Raw genomic sequence first — 26,572 nt, forward strand, 5'->3', positions numbered from 1 at the left:
CTGCTTTTCTCACCCAGCACAAGCAGATCACAGACAACAAAAAGGAATGAGAAATATTCACAGGTGTGTCATCTTAGAATTAGATTTTATTCATTGTGAGAAAGCAAAAGACGGACAGAAATCTACTGATCATTCTTAGAAAAAAACGGCAAAATATATATCACAGGTTTTTTCTTTACTTCCACCTCTTCCCTTTCTCTGCACCCTGAGCTGGAGGCAGCTGTGAGGACTCACTACCCAAGAAACAAGTCTCCTGTTAGGCCCTGTTGCGCTTCACCTCAGACACCTTGTAGCGAGGCGGGGCACGGTGGAACCACTCTGACCAGGAGCCATCATAAACAGCCACGTCCCGCTTGCCACACAGGTAGGCTGCCAGGGCAATGTGACACGCTGTGACACCTTTGCGGCACGTGGCTGCCAGGGGCTTGGAGAGATCCACCTCCTTCTCACGGAATATTTGCTGAATCTCCTCGATGCTCTTCTCATGGCCGGTTTCTGTTAGGAATGACTGGAAGGGTATGTTCACAGCGCCAGGTATGTGACCAGATTCCAGCCCTGCAAGAGTGAACACAAAAAAGAAAATGTGAGCAAGGGAACATTAATGTAGGTGATGAAAGACACCTATAAAAGAGACAGTAAAGAAATATCACCACAGATACTCCCACTCTTTCCGAGATACTAATTTGTTTCATGTGATGAAGATGCAAAGCAGATCTTAGTAGATGGGGCTAAAAAGAGGACAAAGATTATTCACCTCTGCTGAAGTAAAAAGTTCCAGAATATTTAGTGAACTATTGCTCCCTGAAAGCAATGAGACAGGAATTTGAAGAAACGCTGGACGTGGCAAAAATCAAAGAACCACCACAGAAAAGTTCCTAACAAAGGCATTAAGGGGATTTGTGTAAAGAGGAACATAAGTACATTTGTGACCTTCTCCAAGCATGCAGTGCATAGTGACACAGCTTTCAGAAGCAAGAAGTGTGGCTTGTATGTGAAATCTGTGAAAGTGATTATCTGTTCACAGTTTCTTCTTTTGTCACCTTAAAACTGTATTTCAGAAAAGTAAAGCAACCTTAAAGTTAGCCACATTACTGCTAAGACAGCTGTCCGGGGGCAACGGGGTCAGAGAAGTGAGAATTTAGATTCTGTATCACTTCTCATCCATTTCATGGATGAAATCAGCACAGGTTCTGGTTTTTCTACTGGTATAACTGACCACTTCAGTCAAGCTGAAAAGTTCCATCTCAAGAACAAGGTCTTTAGAGAGAAGCAGATAAAAAAAAATATGATGGACAAGATTTTCATCATGCCCTTGAAATTCAAACTCTGACACTATAGACTTACTCAAAGTCCATTACACTTAGTGGAAGCTTTTCCAGCAACTTTGCATCAAGCCTCACTGGAGCAGGAAACACAACATAGAAAGTTGCCAAGTGCATTTGCTTGTTAGGTATGAACTTCTAATGAAAGAGCTCTGGGAAACTCAAATAAATAGTAATCTGTTTCACTGACAGCTTTCCACCTGACTGATACTGGGAGATGGGAGAAATTGAGGCAGAGGACCTTTGTCACAGTCAAATGACTGAAGTTTACTTAGTTAGAGATTGACATCACACATCATAATGATGCTGCAGTTTCATTGCTCATGCAGACTGCTGTCATGATGTGATATGTTATAAGGGAAAACCAGGGTTTTGGAAAGGTACTGATGAGGGGATTTTCACTCTGCTGGACAAAGAGAGAGAGCCTAAAGACAACTAAAGCTGCCCTGAGTCAGCTTCACAAGATCTCTCCCCATTCCAGATGGACCCTCTTTGTCTCTTTATTTATCCTCCCTGAGTACCTCAGAAATCTGGCACTGTTGTCTACTAGTCACCTTATGCATCCTTCAGAAGTGTTTAGCATTACAGGGGAAAGTTGGGAGAAAAAATGTGCACTTCTGGAGGGACTAGCATTAAAACAAACAAACAACAAAAAACCCCAACAGTGTTTTGGACTGATGTTTCCCCTGCTTTTTTCCCAGTTCCTGAAAACAACAGTTCATCACTTTAGTTCAGAGAACTGCAAAAACCATAGTTATTAATATAGTGTCTGCATGACCGAGAGGAAATAGTACAAAAAGTGAGTGTGAGAAAACTTAGTAGTTCTCAGACAGCAGACCTTTTTACTGCAGTTCCATGTCTGGGTTAGGCCACTGCCCTTCCACAGTGTGAATGCTCCTGACCTTGTTATTTGGCAAGGGAATTCTGCAAGGCTCTGCTGCAGCACTCATGATCACCCCAACACAGACAGGTCTGTGAGCCACAGAAAAATGCCATCTCACCACCCTAGGGAACTGGGAAATGTATGGAGATTAGGAAGTCCTGAGGGCTGAACTAAGAGTGCCAGCTCTTTCTCAAAGAAGCTTGCTGGGCTACCAATTAAATTCTTAGGTGTTCCAGGCCTCAGTGTCATGACCACCTTCCTAGACTGTTCACACATCCTACAATAGGTAGGTTTATAGCCCTCTCTTATTGGAGATTACCGTGACACACATTCACCATCCTTAAACAACTCATTAGTTAGGAGCTGAGTAGATCTGACAAGAAAGTCTCATTTTCAAGCATTTTTTTACTCTGATCTATTGGGAGACCTCATTCATGTAGAGAGAAATAAGAAGCTGAATAGCCCCCCTGTAATCCAGGAGGGAACAGCTAGCAACCTGCTGAGACATTTGGATCCTTACAAGTCTATGGGACCAGATGGGATCCACCCCAGGGTGATGAGGGAGCTGGCAGAAGAGCTCTCCAAGCTCCTCTCCATCATTTAACAACAATCCTGGATCACTGGGGAGGTCCCAGATGATTGGAAGTTGGGGAATGTCACAGCAATCCACAAAAGGGACAGAAGGAAGACCCAGGAAACTTCAGGCCTGTCAACCTGACCTCAGTGCCTGGCAGGGTTATAGAGTAGATCAGCCCAGGGGCAATCACACAGCACCTACAGGATGGACAGGGGATCAGACCCAGCCAGCATGGGTTTAGGAAGGGCAGGTCCTGTCTGACCAACCTGATCTTTTATGATCAGGTGAGCCGCCTGGTGGATGAGGGGAAGGCTGTGGATGTGGTCTACCTGGACTTCAGCAAGGCCTTTGATACTGTCTCCCAGAGCATTCTCCTGGAAAAGCTGTCAGCCCAGGGCTCAGACAGGAAAACTCTGTGCTGGGTTAGGAACTGCTGGAGGCTCCCAGAGAGTGCTGCTGAATGGTGTTGATCCAATTGGTGGCCGCTCACCAGTGATGTCCCCCAGGGATCAGTGCTGGGCCCAGTTCTGTTTAATATCTTCATTGATGATTTAGATGAGGGGATTGAGTCTGCCATTAGCAAATTTGCAGATGACACTAAGCTGGGGGGGAGCGTCGATCAGCTGGAAGGCAGGAGGGCTCTGCAGAGGGACCTGGACAGACTGGAGAGTTGGGCTGATTCCAATGGGATGAGGTTCAACAAGGCCAAGTGCCGGGTCCTGCACTTTGGCCACAACAACCCCATGGGGAGCTCCAGGCTGGGCACAGAGTGGCTGAGAGCAGCCAGGCAGAAAGGGACCTGGGAGTCTGGATTGACAGGAAAATGAACATGAGCTAGCAGTGTGCCCAGGTAGCCAAGAAGGCCAATGGCATCCTGGCCTGTATTGGGAACAGCGTGGCCAACAGGTCCAGGGAAGGGATTCTGCCCCTGTACTCAGCACTGGTGAGGCCACACCTTGAGTACTGGGTCCAGTTCTGGGCCTCTCAGTTCAGGAAGGAGATTGAGGTGCTGGAGCAGGTCCAGAGAAGAACAAGGAGGCTGTGAAGGGATCCAGCACAAGTCCTGTGAGGAAGGGCTGAGGGAGCTGAGGGTGTTCAGCCTGGAGAAGAGGAGGCTCAGGGGAGACCTCATCACTCTCTACAACTCCCTGAAAGGAGGGTGTAGCCAGGTGGGGGTCGGTTTCTTCTCCCAGGCACCTATCAGTAAGATAAGTCATGGACTTAAGCTGTGCCAGGGGAGGTTTAGGTTGGATATCAGGAAGAAATGCTTTACAGAGAGGGTGATCTGGCATTGCAATGGGCTGCCCAGGGAGGTGGTGGATTCTCCATCCCTGGAGGTTTTTAAGAAGAGACTGATGTGGCACTCAGTGCCATGGTCTGGTAACCACATCAGTAGTGGATCAAGGGTTGGACTTGATGATCTCAGAGGTCCTTTCCAACCCGGATGATTCTTCTATTCTATGATTCATTGATCCAGGGATTCAAAAGCTTGTTGGAGTCAGAGACCAGTGTTTGCACTTGGAAGTTGGGGAATGTCACAGCAATCCACAAAAGGGACAAAAGGAGGACCCAGGAAACTTCAGAGTCAAAGATGGGAAAATCTGCAGAAGCTGCATTTACTCATGAGGGTGAGGTATTCAGCTGCAAGAAGGAGCTGACATTGCACAACCCCAGTCCCTCTGACTGCCTAAGAAGTGCTCTTGAGTGGCTGAGAAGTTTTATCAGCTGAGTTTATCAGAGAAACATAGGACTGGAAGGCAAGGCTGCACACAGCAGGGATCTGAACAGAGGAGAGGATACATCTGCTCCTTCCTCATATGACACAGAGCGTAGGCCACATCACATTAATGCTAACAGCTTTTAGAAACACCAGGAACCATAGGATTATAGGGCCTGGCCCCTAGCTAATACAGTGATCACTTTATAGGCTCCCTCTCATAAAACCATCAATCTCAGACACAGTTTTGATTCTTGCCTTGCTCACATGAGGAGGAATATTAACTTCCAGTGTTAAGCTTGTCAGTCAGTCTATATACCATTTATCCTTGAGCTAACATTGCCCTGTGGCCAAAACAGTTTTTCTCCCTTCCTGCCACTGCTCCAACATACTGACAGTGAGTACTCCACACTCCAAACAGCCTAATGCCCACAGCCTAAACCCAGTAAGGCCTCACTAGATGTATTTTTTACTGCCTTGGTCACCTTAGGAAGAGTTCTGGGCCTTGATAAAGAAGTGGCATTTCCTAGCATCTCAGCTCAAAGTCAGGAGGCTTGTAATTGCTATTGCTAGGGCCAAATTGCAGATGAGGTTCTTGCACCCAACTAATTCATCCAAGTCTTATTCTCTTTTATTGGTTCCAAACGTGGGTCTTAAGCTTGTGAGAAGCACAATCAATTAATTGTTTTGGACTACTAAGCATCCAACCTTGCCCTCTTTACTTCCTATCACTTCTATCACTGCTGGTGGTTCCTCACACAGTATTTTTCATATGACTGAAACCTTTGCAAGGCTGTGCCAGCAACACATTTCAGTAGAAACTCCTTATTTTAAGTGCCTTGATGATTCAGAAATATATGAAATAAAACACAGAAGCATAATGTTGGCACCATGCTGGAAACTTTCGGTCTCACAGATTTGCTTTCAGCACAAGCTATTCTAATCTCTCTTATCTCCCTTTCAGTTGTTTTTGTTGTTGCCTGTTTTTCTTGGGGGGAATCTAAATAGTACATGTGCTACTTGCCCTCCTCTCACATTGACTTATTAACTGCCCCTCTAATATTATGTACAAAAAATTAATGAAGTTCAAATAGAACATGTCTACCTTGTAGGTGCTTCCAATGGCTGGAAGAAAAGATCAGACATAACCTCCAGGCATGCAGGTTCCCATTTCTCTCATCTGGCAAATCAATTCTGTTGGCAAGGAAATAGATCCCTTAGCTGCAGTGCATGTTTACCAAGGGATTTTATTCAGTTTTTCCTTCATTTCAAACAACTTTTCCTGAAGAGGCTTTTTGTAAGCCTTTCAGTCTATCCATGTTTGATAACAGATAAAACAGACAATGTTTTGATAAAAGATCAACTGCTGCCTAGGTTGTGCTGAACCTTCTGTCCTAGAAGGTGTTTCTGTCCTACAGAACCATGCTCTGATCGTATTTATTGAATTCTTGCCTCATGGAGTTGCAAAGTCACATGACTGATGTTTTTAGACATAGTTGGGATAGAGACTGTCTGTCTCACAGATTTGAGCACATGGACCTTTTGGTTATATTCCCCCTTTAGAAATTATTATTTCCATTCCTTTCCCCTTCTTCTTGCTACCTCTCCTCACACTCTGCAGAATTATCCTCAGGAGAAAAAAAAATAAATGGTAGCACAGACTCAGTATAATTCTGAGGCTGTACACAAATAATCTTTTATCTGGAACCCCTGCTAACTGCATAGCAACCCTATTTACTCTTTCTCTCCTTGTTCTCTTTTTATTCACTTTGCTCCAGCAGTTTTTGTTATTTGTTTTAATTCCTTTTGCCAAGTCTCACTCAGCTTGGTTTCTGGCAATCCTCCCTCACACTTTGTAACCTGTAATACGTTATCTTCTTCCCTGCTTAATCCCCTTCTCCACATCTGTTAAGACTAAAATATACATATTATCGTTTTGTTGGCTATTTATCTATCTAAGACTACAGCCCCTTCTCTCTAGCCTTTCCCTTAGTGATGAAAGCGCCAGATGGACTTTCTTAACATCAAAAAGATAAAAGATGTGCCTTTTCCACATTTAACTCCCCAGGGTCTTGGAGCTGGCTGGCTGCAGCTAGCTGTTCCTTTCCAACTGCCTCTTCTGTTCCTTCCTTTTTTATGTCTCTTTCATTCAAACTGTATGCCTCAGGATGGACCATTAAGGATCTCATCTAACCTATTGTGAACTCAGTGAAAGAAACACTCTAGGCTTGGTCCTGGACAGCTCCCTGAAAATCCTTGCAGTCAGCTCACTAGGCCACCACCACCAAAATCCTGGGTGCATATACAGCCAGAAGAGTCAGCTTTCAGAACCAGGAGGGTCATGGTGCAAATTCTGACAGCTGATGTTTGTCAACCTTGTCAGATGAATGGAGAGCTCTGGATTGTGGGATCCTGAGAGGTAAAACACACTGATGAACTCTTTCAGTCTTCATGTTGTGCCTTGAGTATAACCTCTTCGTCAAAGTAGAACCAGTCCACTCCCAGCTGCAGACTCCACTTGGTGAAGAGAGGGAAGAAGCAGTAATGTTTCATTCTCACACCCGCTGCCACTGAACATTCAAGCTGAGCAAAATCTTCATGTTTGGGGCAGGGAAGACTGACATCTGGGATAATGGACAAACCCTTAAGAGTTGTGTGCAAGGGAGACGAGGATTACTCAAGGACTGAGGATGAGAGGAAGAACAGTTGGAAGCTCACGAAATGACTTTGCATTTGCTTTCTTTTGTAGATTACACATTTCTTGTCTGGCAGCTTTCCAGCTTTCCCCTCTTTCCTCCAGTGTCTGCAAAAGAATTCAGAAACGTGCAACTTTTCTGTAGGAGTTTGTTCAGCTTTAACTTGTTTCTCAGTTTTCAGTACCCAACAATCCGAGCAAGCCAGTACTGGTAACCATAATGTAACTATCATCCACCCCTGGATTAGCTGGGATGCTCTCAGTTCAGGCTGGTCTCATAGACTTACACTCTACAGCACATGAGTAATTGGACCTTTGAAGAACCTGGTTGGGCCATCACTGAATCACAGCTAATGATTCCAGAAATACTCCAGCTTATAAAACCCCCCTCCATTTCTCTCCACCTTGACAACATGAGTAAACGTCTCCCATCAACTAAAAATTAGCCATAAGTCTACCGAGGTCTAAATACCAGCTAAGTAGCTGCTGCATAAAAGCAAAAAAGGGTCAACTAATTCTTACCACAAGGAACTGAAAAAATTAAAGAAGCAAAAGAGTCAGCTGAAATTAGCCTCTTCTAGAGATAGAGTTCATGGAACTGGAGAGATTAATTGACTTAATTAGGAAGTCAAGAGCTGAGGCAATAATTAAACTGAAATCACCTGAGAACGCAGCAGGTTCCTCAACCTCAAGACCATTCTTCTTCACTAAATTGCAAGCAGCATTTCTCCTCTCTGATTGGATGATCCCTATAATTAATCCGCATTGATTTCAAATTGCTCTTTAAGATGTAAGGGCTGCCTTTTACCTACTGCTGGCTGAGCACAGCTACTTGGCTGGCCTGGTTCAGAAAGCTGTCAAACTCCTGTGGAACGAGCAGCTGCAGCTGGAATGCTTATCCTGCTGGATCTGCTGTGGGAAGCAAAACTGGACCACCACAAATAACCTGTTTCATGCTGACTCATTTCAAAGAAAAAAAAGAAAATCTGTTTGCAAGATGGCTGTACAGGGGTTTCAGTATTTGTCACCTGGTGACCAAACCTGCTTCAGGAAAGAGAATGTAAAATCCACCAACCCTTGGTGAGGAGTGTTTTATTCAGATCTTGAGGTTAAAATTCAACCTTAACTTTGATAAACAGCAGTAGGGGGAAAAAAAACAAAACCAGATGAGACATTAGCCTAACTCCCCTTCTCAATCTGTAACATTCTATTCTGTCACTCCCATTACCTCTCTTATCCACTGCCTTTCACAGGTTGTGTTTGTGGGGCCTCACTGCAGACACGTAGGCAAACCATGAGAACAAAGCCATTTAGAGCTAAAAGCTCTTGAGGTTTGGACATGGGAATTTATACCACAATGTTCAATGGCTGTACAGCAGCAGACACATTAAGAAAACAGCCAGAACAGACAGACAGCTGAACTGGAAGGCATCATGGCAGTGCTGCCTCAGGACTGCAGGAGCCTGCCTCAAACCCACTCCAGCAGCATGTAGCTCGACCCCGACCCAACAACTGTTGCTGAGCTTTTCTGTGCTTTGTTTTTGAAACTCTGCATTTCTTTTTACGCTGTTTCTGTGATTCCCTTTTGGAGTCAAGGTTATTTTGGGATATAATTACTCAGTTAAGGGCCTCCTTTAACAACCAACTTGAATTTAATTCCAGACACATTGCAGTACCAGCTGTCCCCATTGCATGGGACTTTTCCACCCTTGCTGCTTTCACGTCCAGCATTTGACTTGGGTTAACAAAACCAATTTTTGTTTCTGACTTGCGGAATCCAACAGAGAGGGGCCAGCAGCCCATAAAACTGTGAAGGATACGGGGCTTTTCTTATGTAAGTTTGTTAGGTTTAATTGCATAAAGCAAAAGGACGAAGATCAGCTCAAGCTAGTTCTCTATTTGCTGGGAACCAGACCAAGAGGAAGGTCCCTTGGGTTACTGCATTGCTTAGAACTCGGGCTCCTGCTGCTGCATTCATTACGGTGGGAGGTGCCTGTATGAATAATGATGGACTGTGTGTGTCTGCTAGTGTTAGATAGGGCCCTGAACAACCCCTTGGGAGCTCTCACCTCCAGTGTCTTTGCATCCCATCTAATTAACTTATGCAGGGTGTGGGGTGGGGGGGATCCTGGTGCCAACACACTGCAGACCTTTTCTGCTGTTTTCTCCTGCAGCTTTACTGCCATCTACAAGAAAAGCATTCTGTGAGGGCACTGGGATCCTAATGCTCACCTGTGGATCCCTTCAGGTGAATCAACGAGTCAGGTGGAGGCATACCCGTGCATTAGTAAGATCTGTCTGCTGGCAGGGAGTTTTTACAGACATGGTAGTATCGACAAACCCGCTCTGGTGCGGGGGGGCAGGTGATGTTCCCACCTCCATTACCTTGGTCCAGCTCGGTCCCCTGAAACCGGCCCTCTGGGCGGGAATCCACCACCTGGAACTGCAGGGCGCCCACGTTCTGTATCATCTCCTCAAAGGTCTTCAGTAAGATCGTGTTCAGCCTGGCCTTAAAGGCAGCGGGGGTGGGCTGGCTGACCTCTGCCGTAACAGGGTGGCCTTCCTTCACCCAGTTCTTGAAGCCGCCGTTCAGCACAGAGACCTCCTTGTGTCCGAAAACACGGAACATCCACCAGGCACGGGGGGCGTAGAAGGTGCCCAGCTCATCCCCGTCGTACACCACCACATGAGTGTCATTGCTGACCCCCAGGCGCCCCACGTACTCGGCGAACTGGGACGGGCTGGGCAGCATGAAGTCGTAGGGGGAGGACCGGTCCCGGCATTCCTCGATATCGAAGAAAGACGCTCCGGGGATGTGCCTCTCCTTGAACTCCTGCCGGGCGTTTCGTTCCTGCGGCGGGTACCAGGAGGCATCCAACACCCGCAAGCTCGGCCCTACCCGCCCGGCCCGCACGGCCTCCGAAAGCCACTTGGCGGTGACCAGCGCCCTACCCAGCACCTGCGGCGCCATCTCGGAGGGCCGAGGCCGGGATCGGGCGCCGCCAGCGGTGACTCAAGCACACACGAAATGGCGGCAGCAGCGGGACGCGGGCAGGGAGGCGCGGCCCGAGGGGGCGGTGTGGGGGTGGGCGGCACCGTCCGGGACCGTCCCGCTGGGAGGGCTCCGTCTCTCCCCCACCCCCCTGGCGGCGGCCATGGCTGGCGGGGTCTGAGGGTGGGTATTGCTCGGCTGAGGCCCAGCACGGAGGTACGGGGCGGTGCGGCGGGTCAGCCCTTCTTCTTCCCCCGCTGCTTGCGCGAAGAGAACCGCGACCCCGTTGGTACTGGAGTTGGAGGTGTCTGGGGTGGGAGGGGACGCAGCGGGAGGAGACAGGGGTCCAGTCCGCCTGAGGGGCGCCGGGGCTGGAGGTGGGCTCCGGGGCGGTGAGAGCGGTGGGGCAGAGCCCTCCTCTCCCTGGGACCTGCGGTGCTCCCTCGGCTGAGGGTCCCTGGGGCTGCCCCGCTTCCCCGTTCCCAGTCAGCGCTGCCTGGTGGGGGCCAGGGTGGGCTGGGTGCAGGGCAGGCTGGTGCCATGGCAGGCCTGCTCCGGGATAGGTTTTGGGATGAACTCTGTGGAACTTTATTTTCAGGCCTGGAACATTTCACACCCTTCACTGTAAGGTTAGAAAGCACCTCGGTGCGGACACGAGTCCTTGGTCCCAAAATGCGTCTTGGTCTGCTTGCTTTTTGTAAGACTAGTTCCTAATTTGCGACTTTCCTCCTTTTGCAGTCAGGTGGATTCAGGCAGAGCCCAGGAATCAGGTAGCCTCGGCCAGGATTCGGGAGCAATGTCACAACAACTCCTCTACCGTGCTCTGGTGTCTGCAAAATGGCTTTCAGAAGCCATCAAATCCCAGCAAGCTGGTCTGGCCTTGAGAGTCGTGGACGCATCCTGGTATTTGCCAAAGATGAAGCGTAACCCGAAGCAGGAATTTGAGGAGCGCCATATCCCGGGTGCAGTTTTCTTTGATATTGACCAGTGCAGTGACCGCACTTCACCTTACGATCACATGCTGCCCAAAGCTACTGACTTTGCTGAGTACGTGGGGAAACTGGGTGTGGGGAATGACTCCCATGTTGTGGTGTATGATGCCAGTGACCAGGGTCTTTTCTCAGCACCCCGGGTGTGGTGGATGTTCCGGGCCTTTGGACATGAAGCCGTCTCCCTTCTGGATGGCGGCCTGAAGAACTGGCAGAGAGAAGGGCATGCGGTGAGCTCTGGGAAAAGCCAGGTAGCTCCCTCTGAGTTCCACGCCTCCTTGGACAAGTCTCTGGTGAAAACATACGAGGACGTCTTAGATAACTTGGATTCCCACCACTTTCAGCTTGTGGATGCTCGTGCTGCAGGACGTTTCCAGGGAGTAGAGCCAGAGCCCCGAGATGGTAATGTGCCTCCTGAGACACTGGCATAATAAAAAGGGGCTGCATTTAAGGTGCCCATCAGTTTTTTCTCCTGTAAAGATAGTGAAGGGAAGTAGGCTTGTCCTTTACAGGATGGGATTTGAGGCACTGTATCCACCTGTCCTCTCCTTTTGACGAGCTAGTGCTGCTTTTTGAAGATTCAGGAGCGGGATGGTCAGGAGGGACTGGGGTGAGGAATGTAGCTTTGTACACCTCAAAGATTAATCAGTCTCTTCATGTGCTGGTGTTACTTTTCCCCTCAGAAGGCCCAGTGGAGGTTCTTCAGTCACCTCACCAGGGTGGGTCGCTTTGATGCAGGGAAGATGTGGAAGGAACTGTGAGGAAGAACAGAACTTGACAGGTTATTGTGCATGTGGTAACCTGAAGGTTAGAGCCATCCTTCCTAAGTAATCAGTAGTCTAGTAAAACAAAGCTTAACAAACCCAATGCATTTGTTTTAATAAAATACACTAGACTATAAATATTACTCACAGTGAAACAGAAAATGAGGTTTGCAATGGATTTGTCACAGACAGTAGAGGTTAATTCCTATTTGTATTGCTTTTCCTCCAGGAATTGAGCCTGGTCATGTCCCTGGGTCGACGAACATCCCCTTCACCGATTTCCTTACAGAGTCTGGCTTAGAGAAGACCCCTGAGCAGATCCGTAGTCTGTTCCAGGAGAAGAAGGTGGACCTCTTAAAGCCCATGGTAGCTACATGTGGCTCTGGGGTCACTGCCTGCCACGTGGCTCTGGGGGCATACCTCTGTGGCAAACCAGATGTTGCTGTGTATGATGGGGCCTGGGTGGAATGGTATATGCGGGCACAGCCTGAAAATATTATTTCTGAGGGAAAGGGGAAGACAGTGTAACAAGCTGCTTCATCTCCCAGCTCTGCAGATGATTTGCCTTGAAGCAGGATTTGGAAAAGAGGGGTGTAGCATTCTTGGTTAAATTTCTTGAGGTGAAGGTGTTGAGTAACAAGTACAGGCACATGGTGCATTGGCACTTTCTCCTTACCCTACTGTTGTTTAGGAGCATAAAGATGACCTGGGCAGCTGGCTCTAGGTGACCCTTCTTGAGCAGGTAGGGTGAACCAGATGTCCTCCCAAGGTCACTTCCAATTTCAGCTGTTCTGTGTTCCATAACTTATTTTACCATATCAGATGGAAGGGAAAAAGTGCTGGTGGTGGTACAGGGAAATAATGGAGTCAAGCCAAACTTATGACTCTGGACATTCCACAATATTCATTCAATGGGAAGGTCATACTTGTATAACTGTGCCTCATGATCCTGCTCTGCCTCTTTCCTAGAAGCCATCTGTGCACTTTATGGCTATTTTCGGTGCAAAGGTTTGGAGAAAGACAATAGCTGTTAAAGGAGCAGATATGGCTTCCTGGTTGGCACTTGAGAGACTTGATTTGGATTTCTTATTGCACTTGGACTCTTAACTGCAGTGTGTACTTAGCCAGGTTTGCACTCCCGTGGTCCAGAATCCCCCAGGGAAAAAGATTCTGGCAGTAAAAAAAGGGTAAATAAAGATTTGTTTCAAGGTCTTTCTGCTGAATGTAACTTATGTGAGTGGTGTTTGGGTGATTCCTTTTCAGGAAGTGTGTTTTTATAGGATCATTTTGTCTTGATTCAAATGAGGTATTTCCTTCTGTCCATGAGCAGTACTACGTCTCTTACCCTCAACAAGCTCTCTGGCCCAGGAAAGACAATAGCCTGCCTTTCTCTTCAGACTTTCCACCATCATCCTCTTTTCAGTCCTTGTCCATTTGCTTTTTGGCCTAGAACTCCATGTTAGACAGTCACAACTCTCATTCTTCAAAGGCTGGATATCAGCTCACATGGTGAAGATTGCTCTGCATGGTTGTTTCTATTCTTTCCGTGAGACTTGCCATATAAACTTAAAAAACTTAAAGGGAACTCAGACCTATGGAGGAGTACCCCTTACATTTTAAAGCACTTAAATTTTAAAAGAGAGCTCTTAAATTTTAAAGCTGCAGTATGGTGCTGACTTGAAAACAAAAGGATAAGCACAGTACAGTGACTGGCTGGGAGCAGCAAGTGGTTCTAAACTCACTGTGGAGGGGCCTCCCAATCCCTGCAACACAATTTTGTGATATTTGTACAGACAGCATTGTCTAGTATGGGATCCTGTAGCAGGATCTGGCTTGTGATATCTTGTTAGTTCAGGATTTTTGGCATCTCCCACCATCAGTCAAGGTAAGAGGCTTTCCCAGGGTGGATGGTTCAAGTTTAACACCATGGGTGTGGCTGAAAGGTGAAGCTCATTTTGTGAGTACGTGGCCAGGCTCCCACATAACAAAAAGACTTAAAGGAGTGATGTGCCTGCTGTGTTCCTCCAGGAAAATTTAGTTATTAGAGAAAACTGATGTATTCTTTCAGACTTTGTTAATAGTTTCCCATGGATGCAGGGGGCTGGCTTTTGCTCTTGTCCTTCCAGAGCATGTGGCAATGCAGCTTAGTCACAGTGTTTCTTCTTTCTTCCTGGTCCCATCAGTTCTGGAGGCAGTGGTCATCTCTGCTTCTTCTTCTTCAGGCTGAGCTGCTTTTCTCTGTTCTGTGTGTAATGGGGAGGTGTCTGGTGCAGCCCAGCTATCCACCTGGGGATCACAAACTGTGAAAGATTTCCCTCTCCCCTTGCTCTGCATTTTGGCTGTGTGGCTCAGTGACTTCTAGCAGAGCCCCTTCCCCCTTCTCTGGTATGTGTGCCAAGGTTTGGCAAGCAATCAGCTGATTGCTGCCCTTCTCCCATTCAGGTTTTGAACCACGAATTCTCAGAGGTCTTAATTTTCCCAGCTTCTTGGCAAATCTTTTACCAGATGCTTAGCTTTGCCTTGATTTCCCCAGGGAGGAGGAATTGAGAATTTCCACCCCACAGCAAGGTATTTTGTCTTTCTGGGGTATGCCCTGTTACATCACATATAAAAAAAAATCTGAGTGTCTTCTGATATTCTCCCTAGTTTTAGTTGAGATCTGTTCTCACGCTGCAGGCAGTGCACTGGGAACATTGTGGAGACTGAGACAATGTTTTCAAAGCCTGGAGACTGCAAAAACCTATTTTGAGCCATAACAGATGCTACTGGACATATGGAACAGCTGAGAGGACTTGCACAAGGACTATAAATGTTCTGCAGATCTTTATGTCCCTGACTTAGTGGGTGGGTTTACCTATGGGAACTTAAAACTGAGAAGGGGAGAAGTAGATGTGAATATTCATAACTCTCCTGTGCAAAATTTGCCATAGGTAGAAGGGAATAGCATATCTTTGGTGGGATAGGGCTCATGGTGGCCAAAAAGTAGCCTAAAAAACTGATATAGGTGATGTAGGAATAGGTTCACGTTGACCTTTGGCTGGCGAGACTGGAGCTTTTGCAGCTCTCTGTGTAAGTTTGAGAAGCACAGGCCAGCACTGATTTATTTGTATATTTTACTATCATAAATACTTTTCTCTTGAAGCAGTTTTGGACTCTGAAAACAGTCTGGTAATGGTTCTCTGAAAGTAATCCCTCAGTCCTTTGTTCCTTACATGTCACTGTTCCCTGCCTTCCTCTCCCTTCCCTCCCTAGCTGCCTAGCAGTCAGGCTGCACTATTTCACAGTTCACTTCCTAGCAAACCTTTTGTTCCCCTGCAAACTTTCCCTAATTCCAAAGCAGCCCTTGTGCCAGCACCAATGACCCTTTGCAGTAAGGACCACTGCACGAGCAATGGTAATTGCTATTACCTGCAGGGGTTTTCCTTTTTCCTCCTCTCTCTCCTGGTCCCAGCACGCAACCAGGTGCTACGTGACTATTCTGTGTCCTCCTCCCAGAATTCTTCCAGCAAAGGTGCTGATTGATGCATGCACAAACACACAGACTTTTCATGGTGTTTTGAATGCAGGTGCCTTGGTCACAGATGTCAGGACACAGGGAGCTGGAGGAAGATTAGCTCTCCTGAAGGACACAGGGCCTTTATCTTCCTGCTCCAGTATGCCTGGCTCAACAGCAGTCGAGCTGTGCTCTCTTGACTACAAGTGAACTGTCTGCCTTCCACACCCAAATCCAGTGTTCGGGGTGGTTTCTTTGCCCAGGTCACTGTTGGCTTACTGACAAAATGTCAGAGCATTACATGTCCTCCCTGCCTCACTTCCTACAGAGAAGCAAGAGGAGATCCAGTTTCTTTCCTGGTGCTTCATGCTGCAGTGTGTTCATGAACTAATCAATCACACAGGTTTAATCCCAGGTGTGTGTTCCCAACCTGCCACAGTGGTGACACTCTCCGTGCCAATACATAGTGATCCCTGCTCCCACTGCCACTCCACAATGCAACACTTCCCTAGGAGCAGCTCTGCAATATCAGTGGTGCATTGCATGCATGTACCCATCTGACTTGTCAGGCTGCAATGTATGCACAGAGAGCTACAGCCTGTGTAGCTTTCTGCAGGTTTGCACCTCGGCCCTGCTGGCTGCTGAACCAAGAAACTCTGAGTTTACTCCCTGCTTTGTTTTCCTCCACTCTTACTCAGCCCCACCATCTGTCTGCCTCTGGCTGTCCAGTTTTTCCTGCCCCCAGTTTGTGCAATTGTCCCCGTGGCAATTGTGACCTTGGCTGGGTACTCAGCAGCATTATGCAGTCACACAGCCCTGTGTACACTCTTGCTTGCTCCTGTCTCTCTGTTTCTGTGCCTGTGGTTTAGATATATTTATCATCAAAGCAGAAGGAACAGCCATTCGATTATTTTAATTTATTTCTCCTCTGTTCTGTAGCTTGATTTTAATGGACCTTAACAAGGGCATGCTAGTTGCATCTCAGAAAGATGTCTGGCGATGCTGTGCAAATCAGGCCTGCATTTGGCCCACACCACCAACTCATCATAGCATTTCAGTTAGTAACCCCAGGCTGACTTTGGCCTAAAAAAAAAGATTTTCACATACTATGAGGATTCCCCTTGTCTGGGGGATTTCCAATAAATTTTGTGCTGTATATTGCAGAAAAGGCGGCTCGTGGGATGGAAGTGGTATAACTTGAACTCTTTCCTTACTCCAAGTATATCTCTTTAGATTTACCAACTGAGCTTGAGATTTCCCCTGGGCTGAGCAAGGTGTGAAGTGCTGGCCACAGATGGATGCTAAAGGTGATGGAAGAAAGTGTGCTCTGAATACCTGATCTGTGAGCATCACTGGCATGGGAAAGGCTGGGGAAGATGGCATTGAGAGCAAGAGATGGACTTAAAAAGGGGCAAGGGGCTGAGGGGCTGTGTGTGAGGGGAGGAAAAGGAGATGGGGTCAACCCTTGAGGGAAGAAAGAAGAAAACTAAGGCAGGGCAGGTTTCTCAGAGGGGGAGATAAGGGAGTGTGTGTTGCCACCCAACTCCTTCAGTCATATCAGGGAGCCCCAGTCCTTATCCTCATTCTCTGCTGGAGCTGCAGCCGGCACAGACAGGGTCCTGCACCCCTTGCACATAGGGCAGAGTTCTCAGGTTTGCTGTGGTTTGGCTCTGAGCCAGAAGTAGCAGGGCAATAGTTCTACAGCCCAGAGCTGTGTTCACCATGTGATGCTTCAGCTCAGCTCAGTGTTAGTCTGAGCATCTTTGATGCACACCACTGCTCAGTGGGGCATGGTCCAAGGGCTGGGCTTTAATTTGGGCCAAAGACTGCTCTGTATAGGTAGGAAAAAACAATTTTTCATCCTCTCCCTGCTACTGGTCTCTCTAGTGCTGGCCAACTCCTGATATAAATTCATGGAAATACAGACTTCCTGGAATTTATACCCTGCAGCAGTTGATTTGTTCCTGTGCTTAAATTAGCTAGAGATCAGCAATATTGAAACCTTTTCCATATTACCCTCTCTTCCCCTCCTCCCCTTCGCACTCCTCCTCAGAAGGAGCAAAGCACACACACTGTCTTTGTGGAGAAGTCCTTGGTGATTCAGGGGAACGGTGACTGTGCCTTAATGTCCTGTAATGATAAAAGGGAATGATTTGTAAGTAAAAGGAGAGAGAAGGACGAGAAGAAAAGGAATATTAGAGTAAATCATAATGCTTGTCTTTATCTACCCTCTTCCCTCAATAAACACCCCCTTACAAAGACACAAAGATCTAGGTGCAAGATCAATAAAGTGTCTGCAAGGCACCACGGTGTCTCTGCAGTGCTGCATTGCCCTGGCAAGGAAAAGCCAGAAAGTTGCTTATGTGAATGAAGGCTTTGGGCCACATTCAGGTGAAAAATCAGCCTTGCCTTCCCATTCCTAATATGCTCGAGCTGCTGGCAAGCACGGCCGTGCTTAGATGGGAGTAGGAGAAGCTGAGCTGCTGGAGAGAGAGCTCGTTCAGGCTTTATCTGTGCCAAGGAGTGCATTTGAACAGAGTCCCGTGGGGTGTGAGTTTCTGAGCTCCAGGCTGAGCCTGGCAGGAGCAAGTGGCTGAGGCAGGGCTGGAAGGCTTACGGCAGGGTTGGCACATCAGCCTTGGGGGGTGATAGGTGCCTGGGGCAGAGGTGAAACTCCACACAGAGCTAAGTTTAAATCTGAGACCTCTTGTTGCCCAGACACCAACAGGGATGGCAGGAGCACAGGGGAAGGATACAGCAGGTCTGTCTGGCATGGTTTGTGCTGGTAGGGTGGCACAGATCGGAGGGCAGTTTGCTGACTCAGCGACTCTTCCGAGCTGGAAATAAAGTAATTCCTGCCCCCTACCAGCACTTCATGCAGATCCAGGACACAGTTCCCAAGAGTGTCTCTACGTATGTTAACAAGAAGGCAACCGTCTGCACATTTTGCAAGAAGAACTGCGTGGCAACTGGTGCAGCACAGAGCTGTAAGACCGATGTAATAAATCTCTTGAAGGGAAAGCTGTGGGGTGCAGCACTGACGGGTTTATTCTGCTGACTGCCAGGGAGTAGGTTGTTCCTGACTCTGAACAAGCTTGCAGGCAAGACCCAGGGCTGGAATCAGGCAGAAGGCTACCAGCTGAAGGGTGGGGATCACGCAGTACAGTGCAGCCCCCTCCGTTACAGTATCCTCCTTGCAGCGACAGAGGGCTGGGAAAACTACGGTTCCCAGCACCCTTTTGTGCACGTCCCGGCAAACTACACTTCCCAGAACCTTGCAGTGAGACGGAGAGGGTGTCTATGGAAATAAATGCTGACGATTTTTGCATAACACCCTGCACCTCCGAACCGGTGCCTGGCGGCTGGTTAGTGAAAACGGGAAGAAGGAAGAAGGCAGGGGAGGCTCCGCACTGTGGAGCTGTGGTTGTGCCCACCCTTGGTAGCCACAGCAGTACCCTCCAGCACAAAGCATGCTTCCTCCCCTTGGGACTCCCTTGGCGGTGGCAGGGAAGACCCTGCCCCTGAGAAAACAGGAGTGCTGCGGGGGGGAGAGGCAGATAAAACTACAGATCCCGGCATTCTCCTGTAGGCAGCACCTGCGGCAGTCCTTGGACGCCGAAGGAAAGGGGTGTGTGTCTGTGTGTGTGTGTGAGGATGAGGATGGAGGGCGGGGAGGAGATGCAGGGTGCCGTGGGGCTACGCTGCACCTGGGACATTCCGCCACCCTCTGGTACCCAGGCCAAGTGGGTGAGGCTCAATGTGGGGGGCACCGTCTTCCTCACCACCAGGCAGACCCTGTGTCGGGAGCAGAAATCTTTCCTGTGTCGCTTGTGCCAGGGCGAGGAGCTGCAGTCGGACCGGGTAAGGCAGCTGGGTTGCCTCCCGCAGACCTTGCCCCACTGAGTATGGGGAGGGCTGGAGGGATGCAGGACTGACTGGGGGAAAAATCCCTGCTCTTTCCCTTCCCTCTCTCGGAAAGGACTTCCCCTTGCCAGATCCCACCTTGCTGTGTTGTAGCCTGGTGCCTGTCGGCCCAAGCTGTGGAAAAAGGAGGCCATCTCCCCATCACCCCTGCTCTTACACTTTTCACCCCACATCCCCAGTCTACTTCTGAGCTGTATCTTCTCCTGACTCAGCCTTTTTCCTGTTAGGGGGCTCTCTGCTCTCACACTAGGCCTGTATGCACAGTTGCAGAAGGAGACTGAGGCAGTTTTTTTTTGCTTTCTGAGCTAGGCTGAGATGGCATGCTGAGCATACCAATGCAGGAGTTAAGCTCCATGCTGAGCTGATTTGGCTAGGGACACTGAGGGGACCATGTTTTCCAAGGAGTCTTTGAAATAGGGGACATTTTTGCTTAGGTTTGTTTTTTCTTATCATCGGGATCATTTGAAGGTTGGTTACAAGTTTCCCATGGGGTTTTTATCCCCATGGTCTGTCTCTGTTGCTAGGATGAGACTGGTGCATACCTAATAGACCGGGACCCCACTTACTTTGGACCCATCCTGAATTTCCTCCGTCATGGGAAGCTGGTCCTGGATAAAGATATGGCTGAAGAGGGTGAGTCTTGCAATTCAGAAACTTCCTGCTTGACATTATTGCTGTGGCCAGGACATAGTAGGACTTGCTGTTGACCTTGTTGTCTCTCATTCTTCTTTTGGAGGTTGATTTGGGGGGGATTTGAGAGGTGGTGTGGCTTCAAGACCCTTCATTCAGCAGAGATGTCATGAAGGGAGAAGTAGGTAAAATCTCCCAGCCTCAATAAACCATTTTTTCCTTGTTCCTGATCCACTTTAAACCAAGCTCTCTGACTGATTTTTCTGTTAATGACTGAGTGTTTCTAATCATAGAATCACAGAATGTTAGGGGCTGGAAAGGACCTCTAGAAATCATCTAGTCCAACCCCCTGCCAAAGCAGGATCACCTAGGGCAGGCCACCCAGGAACACATCCAGGTGGGTTTTGAAAGTCTCCAGAGAAGAAGACTCCACAACCTCTCTGGGCAGCCTGTTCCAGTGCTCTGTCACCCTCACAATAATGAAGTTTCTCCTCATGTTGAGGTGGAACTTCCTATGTTCTAGCTTAAATCCATTATTCATTGTCCTACTACTGGACACCACTGAAAAGAGAATGGCCCCTTCCTCTTGACGCACCTCCCTCAGATATTTATAGACATTAATAAGATCCCCTCTCAGCCTTCTTTTCTCAAGGCTAAACAGCCCCAGTTCTCTCAGTCTTTCTTCATAGGAGAGATGCTCAAGTCCCTTCATCATCCTTCTAGCTTTCCCTTGAACTCTGAAAATCCAGAAGACCAAACAAAACCAAAATCATCTCTTCTACTGACTGTAATAAAGAAGTCATTAATGAGTGATATTCAATATATGCTACTGGTGCTCTGATGTGTTGTGGACTGCAGTAATTCCAGCCAGGCAAACAAGTCCCCCATATGAGGTTGTCAGGGAGTTGAATAGGATATTTCAGTATCCTATCCAATAGATATTTCAGTAACATCACAGTGTTACTAGCAAGCAGTCCCCAATGCCTTGTTATTTTTTGGATGCTAGAATTGAAAAAGGAGCCAGTTCCAGAGACAGCCTGTGCTATATCCAGCCCACGCTAAACACAGTTTCTGCATGTTCATTAATCTTGCCTCTGTCTCTCATACATATTTTTACCTGATGCAAGGAAAGTTTCATTTAGAATTGTCATATGATTTCTAATTCCAATAATATATCTAAGAAATAGTACAGACTTGTAACAAACACAATTCTGAGGTGCTTCCTACTTGACATTTCTTTTAGTCTTGAGTTCAAACAGAGTTCGTGCACAGGTTTTACCATCGTATCTGAAACATAAACAGGACTCCCATTCACAGGTTAGTATTGCTTTTCGTTCCTGCTGTGGATGCTCAGGCTGGCACAAAACTAAGTCATTAGATGATTCATAGCTGAATGAGGGACTTGGAAGAAATCTGAGCGTGTCAGGTAGTGAAGGATGAATCTCCCTACCTGCATTGTTTTTGTACTGCTCTGGGGACATGTGAGTGTTGGCTTCTAGCTCCCTTTCCCTCACCAGCCCTCTGGGAACTCCCCTCCCTTTCCCTGAAGGCCTGCTAGCAAACAGGTGAGTCTCAGGAGAGGTGATGGATGCAGACACCATAGAGAAAAGAACCAAAACACTTATCTATTTACCTGCTTTGAGGTGAAGGAGAGGAGAGAACCAAAGATCGCCTGAAGCAATATGACTCAAGAGGAAAGTTGGGATTTTCTGGTGTCTTTTGATGACATTGTCAGAACAAATAATGGTTCTCTGCCTTAAGGGAGCCTGGACAAAGTGATAACTAGTGGTCATTGAGTGACTGAAGCCTACATTTATTCTTCTTGGCCAGTTATCTGAGAGGTATTAGCAGTTCTTGGCACAGGCCTTCCCTCACAGGGTTCTTTCTGTAATAGCAGGCAGCACAAGGAAATCAGGGTGAGCATTAGAGAGGCAATGCAGAGACCCAGGGTTCAATTCTTTGCAGTAAGAGCTTCAAGAAACGGAAATCTGTTAAAAAAGTGAGGCTGCAGTGTCATTTCTCCCTATGGACCTTGGGAGGCTCAGAGTTCATCAGAAATTTTCAAGCAAAAAAGCAAAGATGGGTTGTTAACTTTCTGTCCTTGTGGTGATTCTGTCTTTGTTTCTCAGGGGTCCTAGAAGAAGCTGAGTTCTACAACATTGGTCCTTTAATCCGAATAATCAAGGATCGACTGGAGGAGAAGGACTACACAGTAACTCAGGTAAGGCAAGGAAAAATAGAGTGGGGTGGGAGAAGGAGGGACTGTGGAAATTGAGAGCAGACTTGGGAGAAGCAGCAAGGAACAGAAAGAATCAACTGATTAGAGTTTATGAGCTAATGTCTGCATAACAAAATCTTGCAAGGGACAAGCTGACACCATTTTAGTTACAATAAACAAGTTATAGATTAGTTTTGCATCCCTAGAAGGAATGCTGGAGGTAGCCCCTGAAACCAAAAGAGTTCCAGTAGCTTTTGGAAGAAGTTAGCTCATTGCTGTAGGATATGGAAGAATGCTGGTGAGGAGAACAAAGGTGTTGTGTAGAGGAGGGCTCTAGTGTGGGGAGTCCTGTAAGTGTAATCATAGTGAAAAGCATGGGGATACCTGTCGAGAAACCTGGTGGGGACAGGTGAAGACATGGCAGTGAAAGAGCTAAGTGTAGACAGTGAGGCACAAGGAATCAGTCCTGTGGCACAATCACACCTGATCTTGGCCAATAATCTTTAAAAATCTCTCTTCTGAGAGTGTTGGCTGATACCTCACTTTTCATCATATCTGCCTCAGGTTGTAAGCCTCCAGCTACACAGTTGGTTTGTGCTCACAAAACCCCATCAGCATTTGTGGCATTTGCATAAATGATTTTCTAACTACAAATGCAAACTCCCCATAGAAAGAGCCCAGTATTTTCTGGGAACAATGCAGGAAGCACTCAGCTCGATCTCTCCAGCATCATTATTCTTGATCCCCGTAACAGCGTAGCAGAAAGTTGGGTTGTGGTTCCCACTCCCCTTTGACCTAGGACATTGAGAAGAGGACAGGTCTGTCAGAGGGGGGTACTCCCACTTCATTCTGCAGGAGGGCAACAGATTTTAGCATCTGACTTGTAAACATGTTTTGCAATTTTGCTATCAGGTGCCTCCTAAGCATGTCTACCGTGTGCTACAGTGCCAGGAGGAGGAGCTCACTCAGATGGTTTCCACTATGTCAGATGGATGGCGCTTTGAGCAGGTATGGAGAGGGTAGAGAAAGGTGGTAAGGAGTTGTATTTTGGGGAGAAGATCATGTATAATATAAAGTCCCCAGGAAAGGCACTTTCCCTCTCTGAGGATATTGGTCAGTCATTGATGGTACTATCACACTGGCTCTTCCTTGCCCTTTCTCTGGAGGTTTAGTGGATACTGTGTGAGGTTAAACTAGTTTGCATCCTGGTTCACTCTTCTCCTGGTTCTCTGTGCTGCCTCCTCATCTTAGTTATGAGGCCTTTCTACTTGGAGTATGGATTGGACTCCATGCTGCATGGTGGGCTTTCTTCCTTGCTCCCCAGGTGGAGTCAATGTTTGCAGTGCCATGTACTTGTAATTCTTGGTCTTGTCCTTTCTAGCTTGTGAACATTGGCTCATCCTATACCTATGGGAATGAGGATCAGACAGAGTTCCTGTGTGTGGTCTCCAAAGAGCTGTACAACTCCCCCAATGGCCTGAGCTCTGAGCCCAGCCACAAAGCCAAGGTGAGACCCACTTTACTATTGCCCTGCTCCTGTTGCCAGTGACATTCTTAGTTCCCTCTTTCTCTCCTCTCTCCACTGTGACTGTGGGGAGTCTCAGTGGTGAAATACAGGGGCTTGTCCTGGTGTTGAGCACCGTGACATTACACACCCATTTCCCAAAAGGAGTGTATGAGTTGAGAGCATTGGTGTCCAGCTGTGTGTGGCAAATGGCTTTAGGTGACCCTGGCACTTCTCATGCTCCTTTAACATTTCCCTCATGCGTCCTCATGACCATGCTGCTTGTGTCACTCTGCTGGTAGGGTCTGATTTCCCTGAGGTGTTGCAGTATTCTCTTTCCTTTGGCTGAATCCCAGCCTAAGAGGCATAGTTATCATCTGCTCCCTTTCCTCTTCCAGAGGAAGATAAATCTCTGCTCCCTGACCCAGAGCTGGGGAAAGGTCCCATTTTATTCCTATGTCAAGACAGCATTTCAGTGTTTATTCCCTTGTATATCAGAAAGAACTGCCATTGCTCATCTTGCAAGTATCTCCACTCTTTCTTCCCTTTGTCCTGCATGCTGGGCCACAGAGCACAGAGGAGGACCCAGAGGAGGAAGAGCAGGAGGTGGAGGAGGAGGCAGAAGCAGAGGATAAAGGTGCAGCAAATCCTTGAGGAAAATGATAAAAGTAAATCCCAAGCATAGACCCGTCCACCTTTCTGGTGAGAGCTCGCAGATAGCAGCAGGGGAGGACCAGGGCAGGTGTGGGATATGGGGGAAGGCCTCTCCAGGAGCAGGAGTCTCTCTGGAGGTGAACTTCACAAGGGAGAGCGGTTACCATGGCTGCTGCTTTATATTTTAAAAGGTTTGGTTTACTTATGGTTGTATTTTTATTTGCAGACTGTCCATTCATTTGGGATTGCACTAAACTCTTCCTTCCTCCAGACCCTCCTTCCTGCACTCTCACCTGCCTCCCACCCTGCACCACTCCCCAGCATCCACCCTCTTTCCTTCTCTCTAACACATCCACAAACACACACCTCCCCCCAGGGGTTAAAAGTAGTCCCTGCCTGGGGCCTTGTCTCTTTCTGCTCCTCACTTTTCCTCCTCTGCAGGTATGTTACCTGTCTGCACTCTCAGCTCCCGCCAGCCCGAGCTCTGCATGAATGACACTTCCCTCCTGTGGGTATGGCCCCGGTTTGTAGAGCTTGGGGAAGGAAGGGGAGGGAGGGGAGGTTGGCTCATCCCTAAAACAGATTTCCTGATTCTCATCCTATGTGTGCCTGTACCCGCCAAGCAGGCCCTATTGCTCCGGACTGGAGGCTCTGGCAGCAGAGAGAGGGTGCAGCTGGAAGAGATGAAGAGGGGTGGAGATGAATGCGAAGCAGGCAGGGGTGGCCTGGAGAAGAGCTGGGGAGAGGAAGTCTGCCACGTGTGTGCCTGACACGCATGCCAGATCGCTTCTCCAGGCTGCCATCCGCAGCTCTTTTGCCTGCCAGCCTGAGGGTGGTTTGCAGAAGGCAGACAGTCACTTTTTTTTCCCCCCATTCCACTCCTGCTTCCCTGGGCTTTTCCCCCACCGCCTCTGCTAGGGTTTAGAGCGCAGTGGGAGAGGGTGGCTCCAGATGTTCTGCAGCTGTGTGCAAAATGAGCCTCTGAGCTCTGCTTACTGCTCAGGCAGGCTGCCTGGCTGGGATGTGTACAGAAAGCTTTGGAAGGAGGATTCCTCTCTCATACTGGAAAACTGGCTCTTGTGAAACCAGAAGTGCTCAATACCAGTCTCCATCCCCGTGAAAGGCACTTGTTAGCTGGCCGACATTTCTCTCTCCCTCTGTTTGCGAGCCTCCTTGTCCGTGGTTCTGGGACCTGAGTGTTATTCTCTTAAAAGTCAGTGTATGTTAATCACATGGACTTATCCTTCCTTCTTCTCCCTTCTCCCACCCTCACTCCACATTTCTTTTGCCATCTGTGCTAATTTTCTGTCATTTCCTCTTTCCTGTTTTTCACTCCCCCCTTTCTGCTCAGTTGCTTTTTTTTTCTCTGCCATTGACTTTCTTTCTCTTTTTCTCTGCCCTTCTCTAGCTGTTACAAGCCAGAGGTCTCAGGATGTGATCCCACTACTCCACGCCAGCCCTTTAATTTCTGTTTTATATCTGTATTTTTGTACTGCAGTGTACAGCAGCCCCTTGCCCCACAGTGACACTCCCCAGCCACACTCTCCACTCACTCTTTACATGCAGCAATTATTTTTTTTTTACGAACTCACCTCGGAGGCCTGAGATTCAGCCCTGGAGGAGGGCAAGATCCCCTGGACTGCTGCAGGGGCTGGAGCACAGGGTCCCCTTGCCATGCCTGGCAGGCTGGCTTTCCTTAATGTCACAGTGGCCCCTACTGGGGACATCAGGTATCAGCCACTGCAGCCTGCACACCCTGGATGCCACTGAGGCCCCGAGGTGGTGGCAGCTGCTGTAGGACCAGGCCTTGCCCTTTCACTGTTGCAGGCAGCTGGCTGGGGATTGTGTCCAGAGGGCAAATGAAGAGCCCTCTGATGAAGAGCCACTGCCTTTTTCTCGGGGTGTCCCTATGCCGGGCATCATGCTTCTGTCCCCCAAAGCAGCCCTGTGTTGGCAAGGTGAGGAGGAGACAGGGCTTCCTGGGCACCTAGAACATGCTAGTACCTAATGATGTCTCTGCTAGCATGAGGAGATCCCCTGGAATCTCTGGAAGAGGGTTGTTTTCTTCACTGCTCTGTCTGAGGACACCAGGTTGTAGCTCCTCAATAAAATTCACAGTCTGTTCCTCATTGCTGTCTCTCCTTTCAAGTGGCAGAAGTTTAGTGCTGGTAGAAGGGGGTGGGAGCTGGAGAAAAGGAGTTTGGATTCAT

At 48.0% G+C, this 26,572-nt stretch overlaps 3 protein-coding genes across 12 annotated transcripts; 2 read left to right on the top strand and 1 right to left on the bottom strand.

The window, feature by feature from the left end:
• Positions 1-56: 56 nt before the first annotated feature.
• On the bottom strand, positions 57-10,252 carry TST (thiosulfate sulfurtransferase). The gene is made up of 2 exons (XM_071730176.1): positions 9,580-10,252; positions 57-555 (listed from the first exon to the last, which is right to left on the bottom strand). Exons 1-2 carry the CDS (start codon positions 10,163-10,165, stop codon positions 257-259), a joined length of 885 nt encoding a protein of 294 aa, XP_071586277.1. The 5' UTR covers positions 10,166-10,252; the 3' UTR covers positions 57-256.
• Positions 10,253-10,283: 31 nt separating this feature from the next.
• Positions 10,284-13,151, top strand: MPST (mercaptopyruvate sulfurtransferase). Of its 2 annotated transcripts, none has more exons than XM_071730162.1 (3): positions 10,284-10,369; positions 10,925-11,577; positions 12,169-13,151. In XM_071730162.1, the coding sequence occupies exons 2-3, from the start codon at positions 10,983-10,985 to the stop codon at positions 12,465-12,467; spliced, it is 894 nt and encodes a 297-aa protein (XP_071586263.1). In that variant the 5' UTR covers positions 10,284-10,369; positions 10,925-10,982; the 3' UTR covers positions 12,468-13,151. The 2 variants fall into 2 exon arrangements, with proteins under 2 accessions (XP_071586263.1, XP_071586253.1); XM_071730152.1 differs by having other exon boundaries at positions 10,320-10,402.
• Positions 13,152-18,807: 5,656 nt separating this feature from the next.
• Positions 18,808-26,491, top strand: KCTD17 (potassium channel tetramerization domain containing 17). Of its 9 annotated transcripts, XM_071730078.1 has the most exons (8): positions 19,073-19,293; positions 19,881-19,989; positions 22,116-22,207; positions 23,117-23,212; positions 23,586-23,711; positions 24,279-24,345; positions 24,804-24,874; positions 25,771-26,491. In XM_071730078.1, exons 1-8 carry the CDS (start codon positions 19,087-19,089, stop codon positions 25,798-25,800), a joined length of 798 nt encoding a protein of 265 aa, XP_071586179.1. In that variant the 5' UTR covers positions 19,073-19,086; the 3' UTR covers positions 25,801-26,491. The 9 variants fall into 9 exon arrangements, with proteins under 9 accessions (XP_071586192.1, XP_071586179.1, XP_071586201.1 ...); XM_071730091.1 differs by lacking the exons at positions 19,073-19,293; positions 25,771-26,491 and adding an exon at positions 18,808-19,060 and having other exon boundaries at positions 24,804-25,749; XM_071730100.1 differs by lacking the exon at positions 24,804-24,874 and having other exon boundaries at positions 24,279-24,410.
• Positions 26,492-26,572: the final 81 nt, after the last annotated feature.

Source organism: Heliangelus exortis, chromosome 1, assembly GCF_036169615.1.
Source record: "Heliangelus exortis chromosome 1, bHelExo1.hap1, whole genome shotgun sequence".
Lineage (NCBI taxonomy): Eukaryota > Metazoa > Chordata > Aves > Apodiformes > Trochilidae > Heliangelus > Heliangelus exortis.

Bases quoted from the DNA above. Each gene is read 5' to 3' on its own strand.
- TST (XM_071730176.1), bottom strand. From the start codon at position 10,165: ATGGCGCCGCAGGTGCTGGGTAGGGCGCTGGTCACCGCCAAGTGGCTT. The intron at 556-9,579 runs GTAATGGAGGTG...TCACTCTTGCAG, and splicing joins GGGGACCGAGCTGGACCAAG to GGCTGGAATCTGGTCACATA.
- MPST (XM_071730162.1), top strand. From the start codon at position 10,983: ATGTCACAACAACTCCTCTACCGTGCTCTGGTGTCTGCAAAATGGCTT. The intron at 11,578-12,168 runs GTAATGTGCCTC...CTTTTCCTCCAG, and splicing joins AGAGCCAGAGCCCCGAGATG to GAATTGAGCCTGGTCATGTC.
- KCTD17 (XM_071730071.1), top strand. From the start codon at position 19,087: ATGAGGATGGAGGGCGGGGAGGAGATGCAGGGTGCCGTGGGGCTACGC. The intron at 19,990-22,115 runs GTGAGTCTTGCA...TTTGTTTCTCAG, and splicing joins TAAAGATATGGCTGAAGAGG to GGGTCCTAGAAGAAGCTGAG. The intron at 23,213-23,585 runs GTATGGAGAGGG...TGTCCTTTCTAG, and splicing joins ATGGATGGCGCTTTGAGCAG to CTTGTGAACATTGGCTCATC.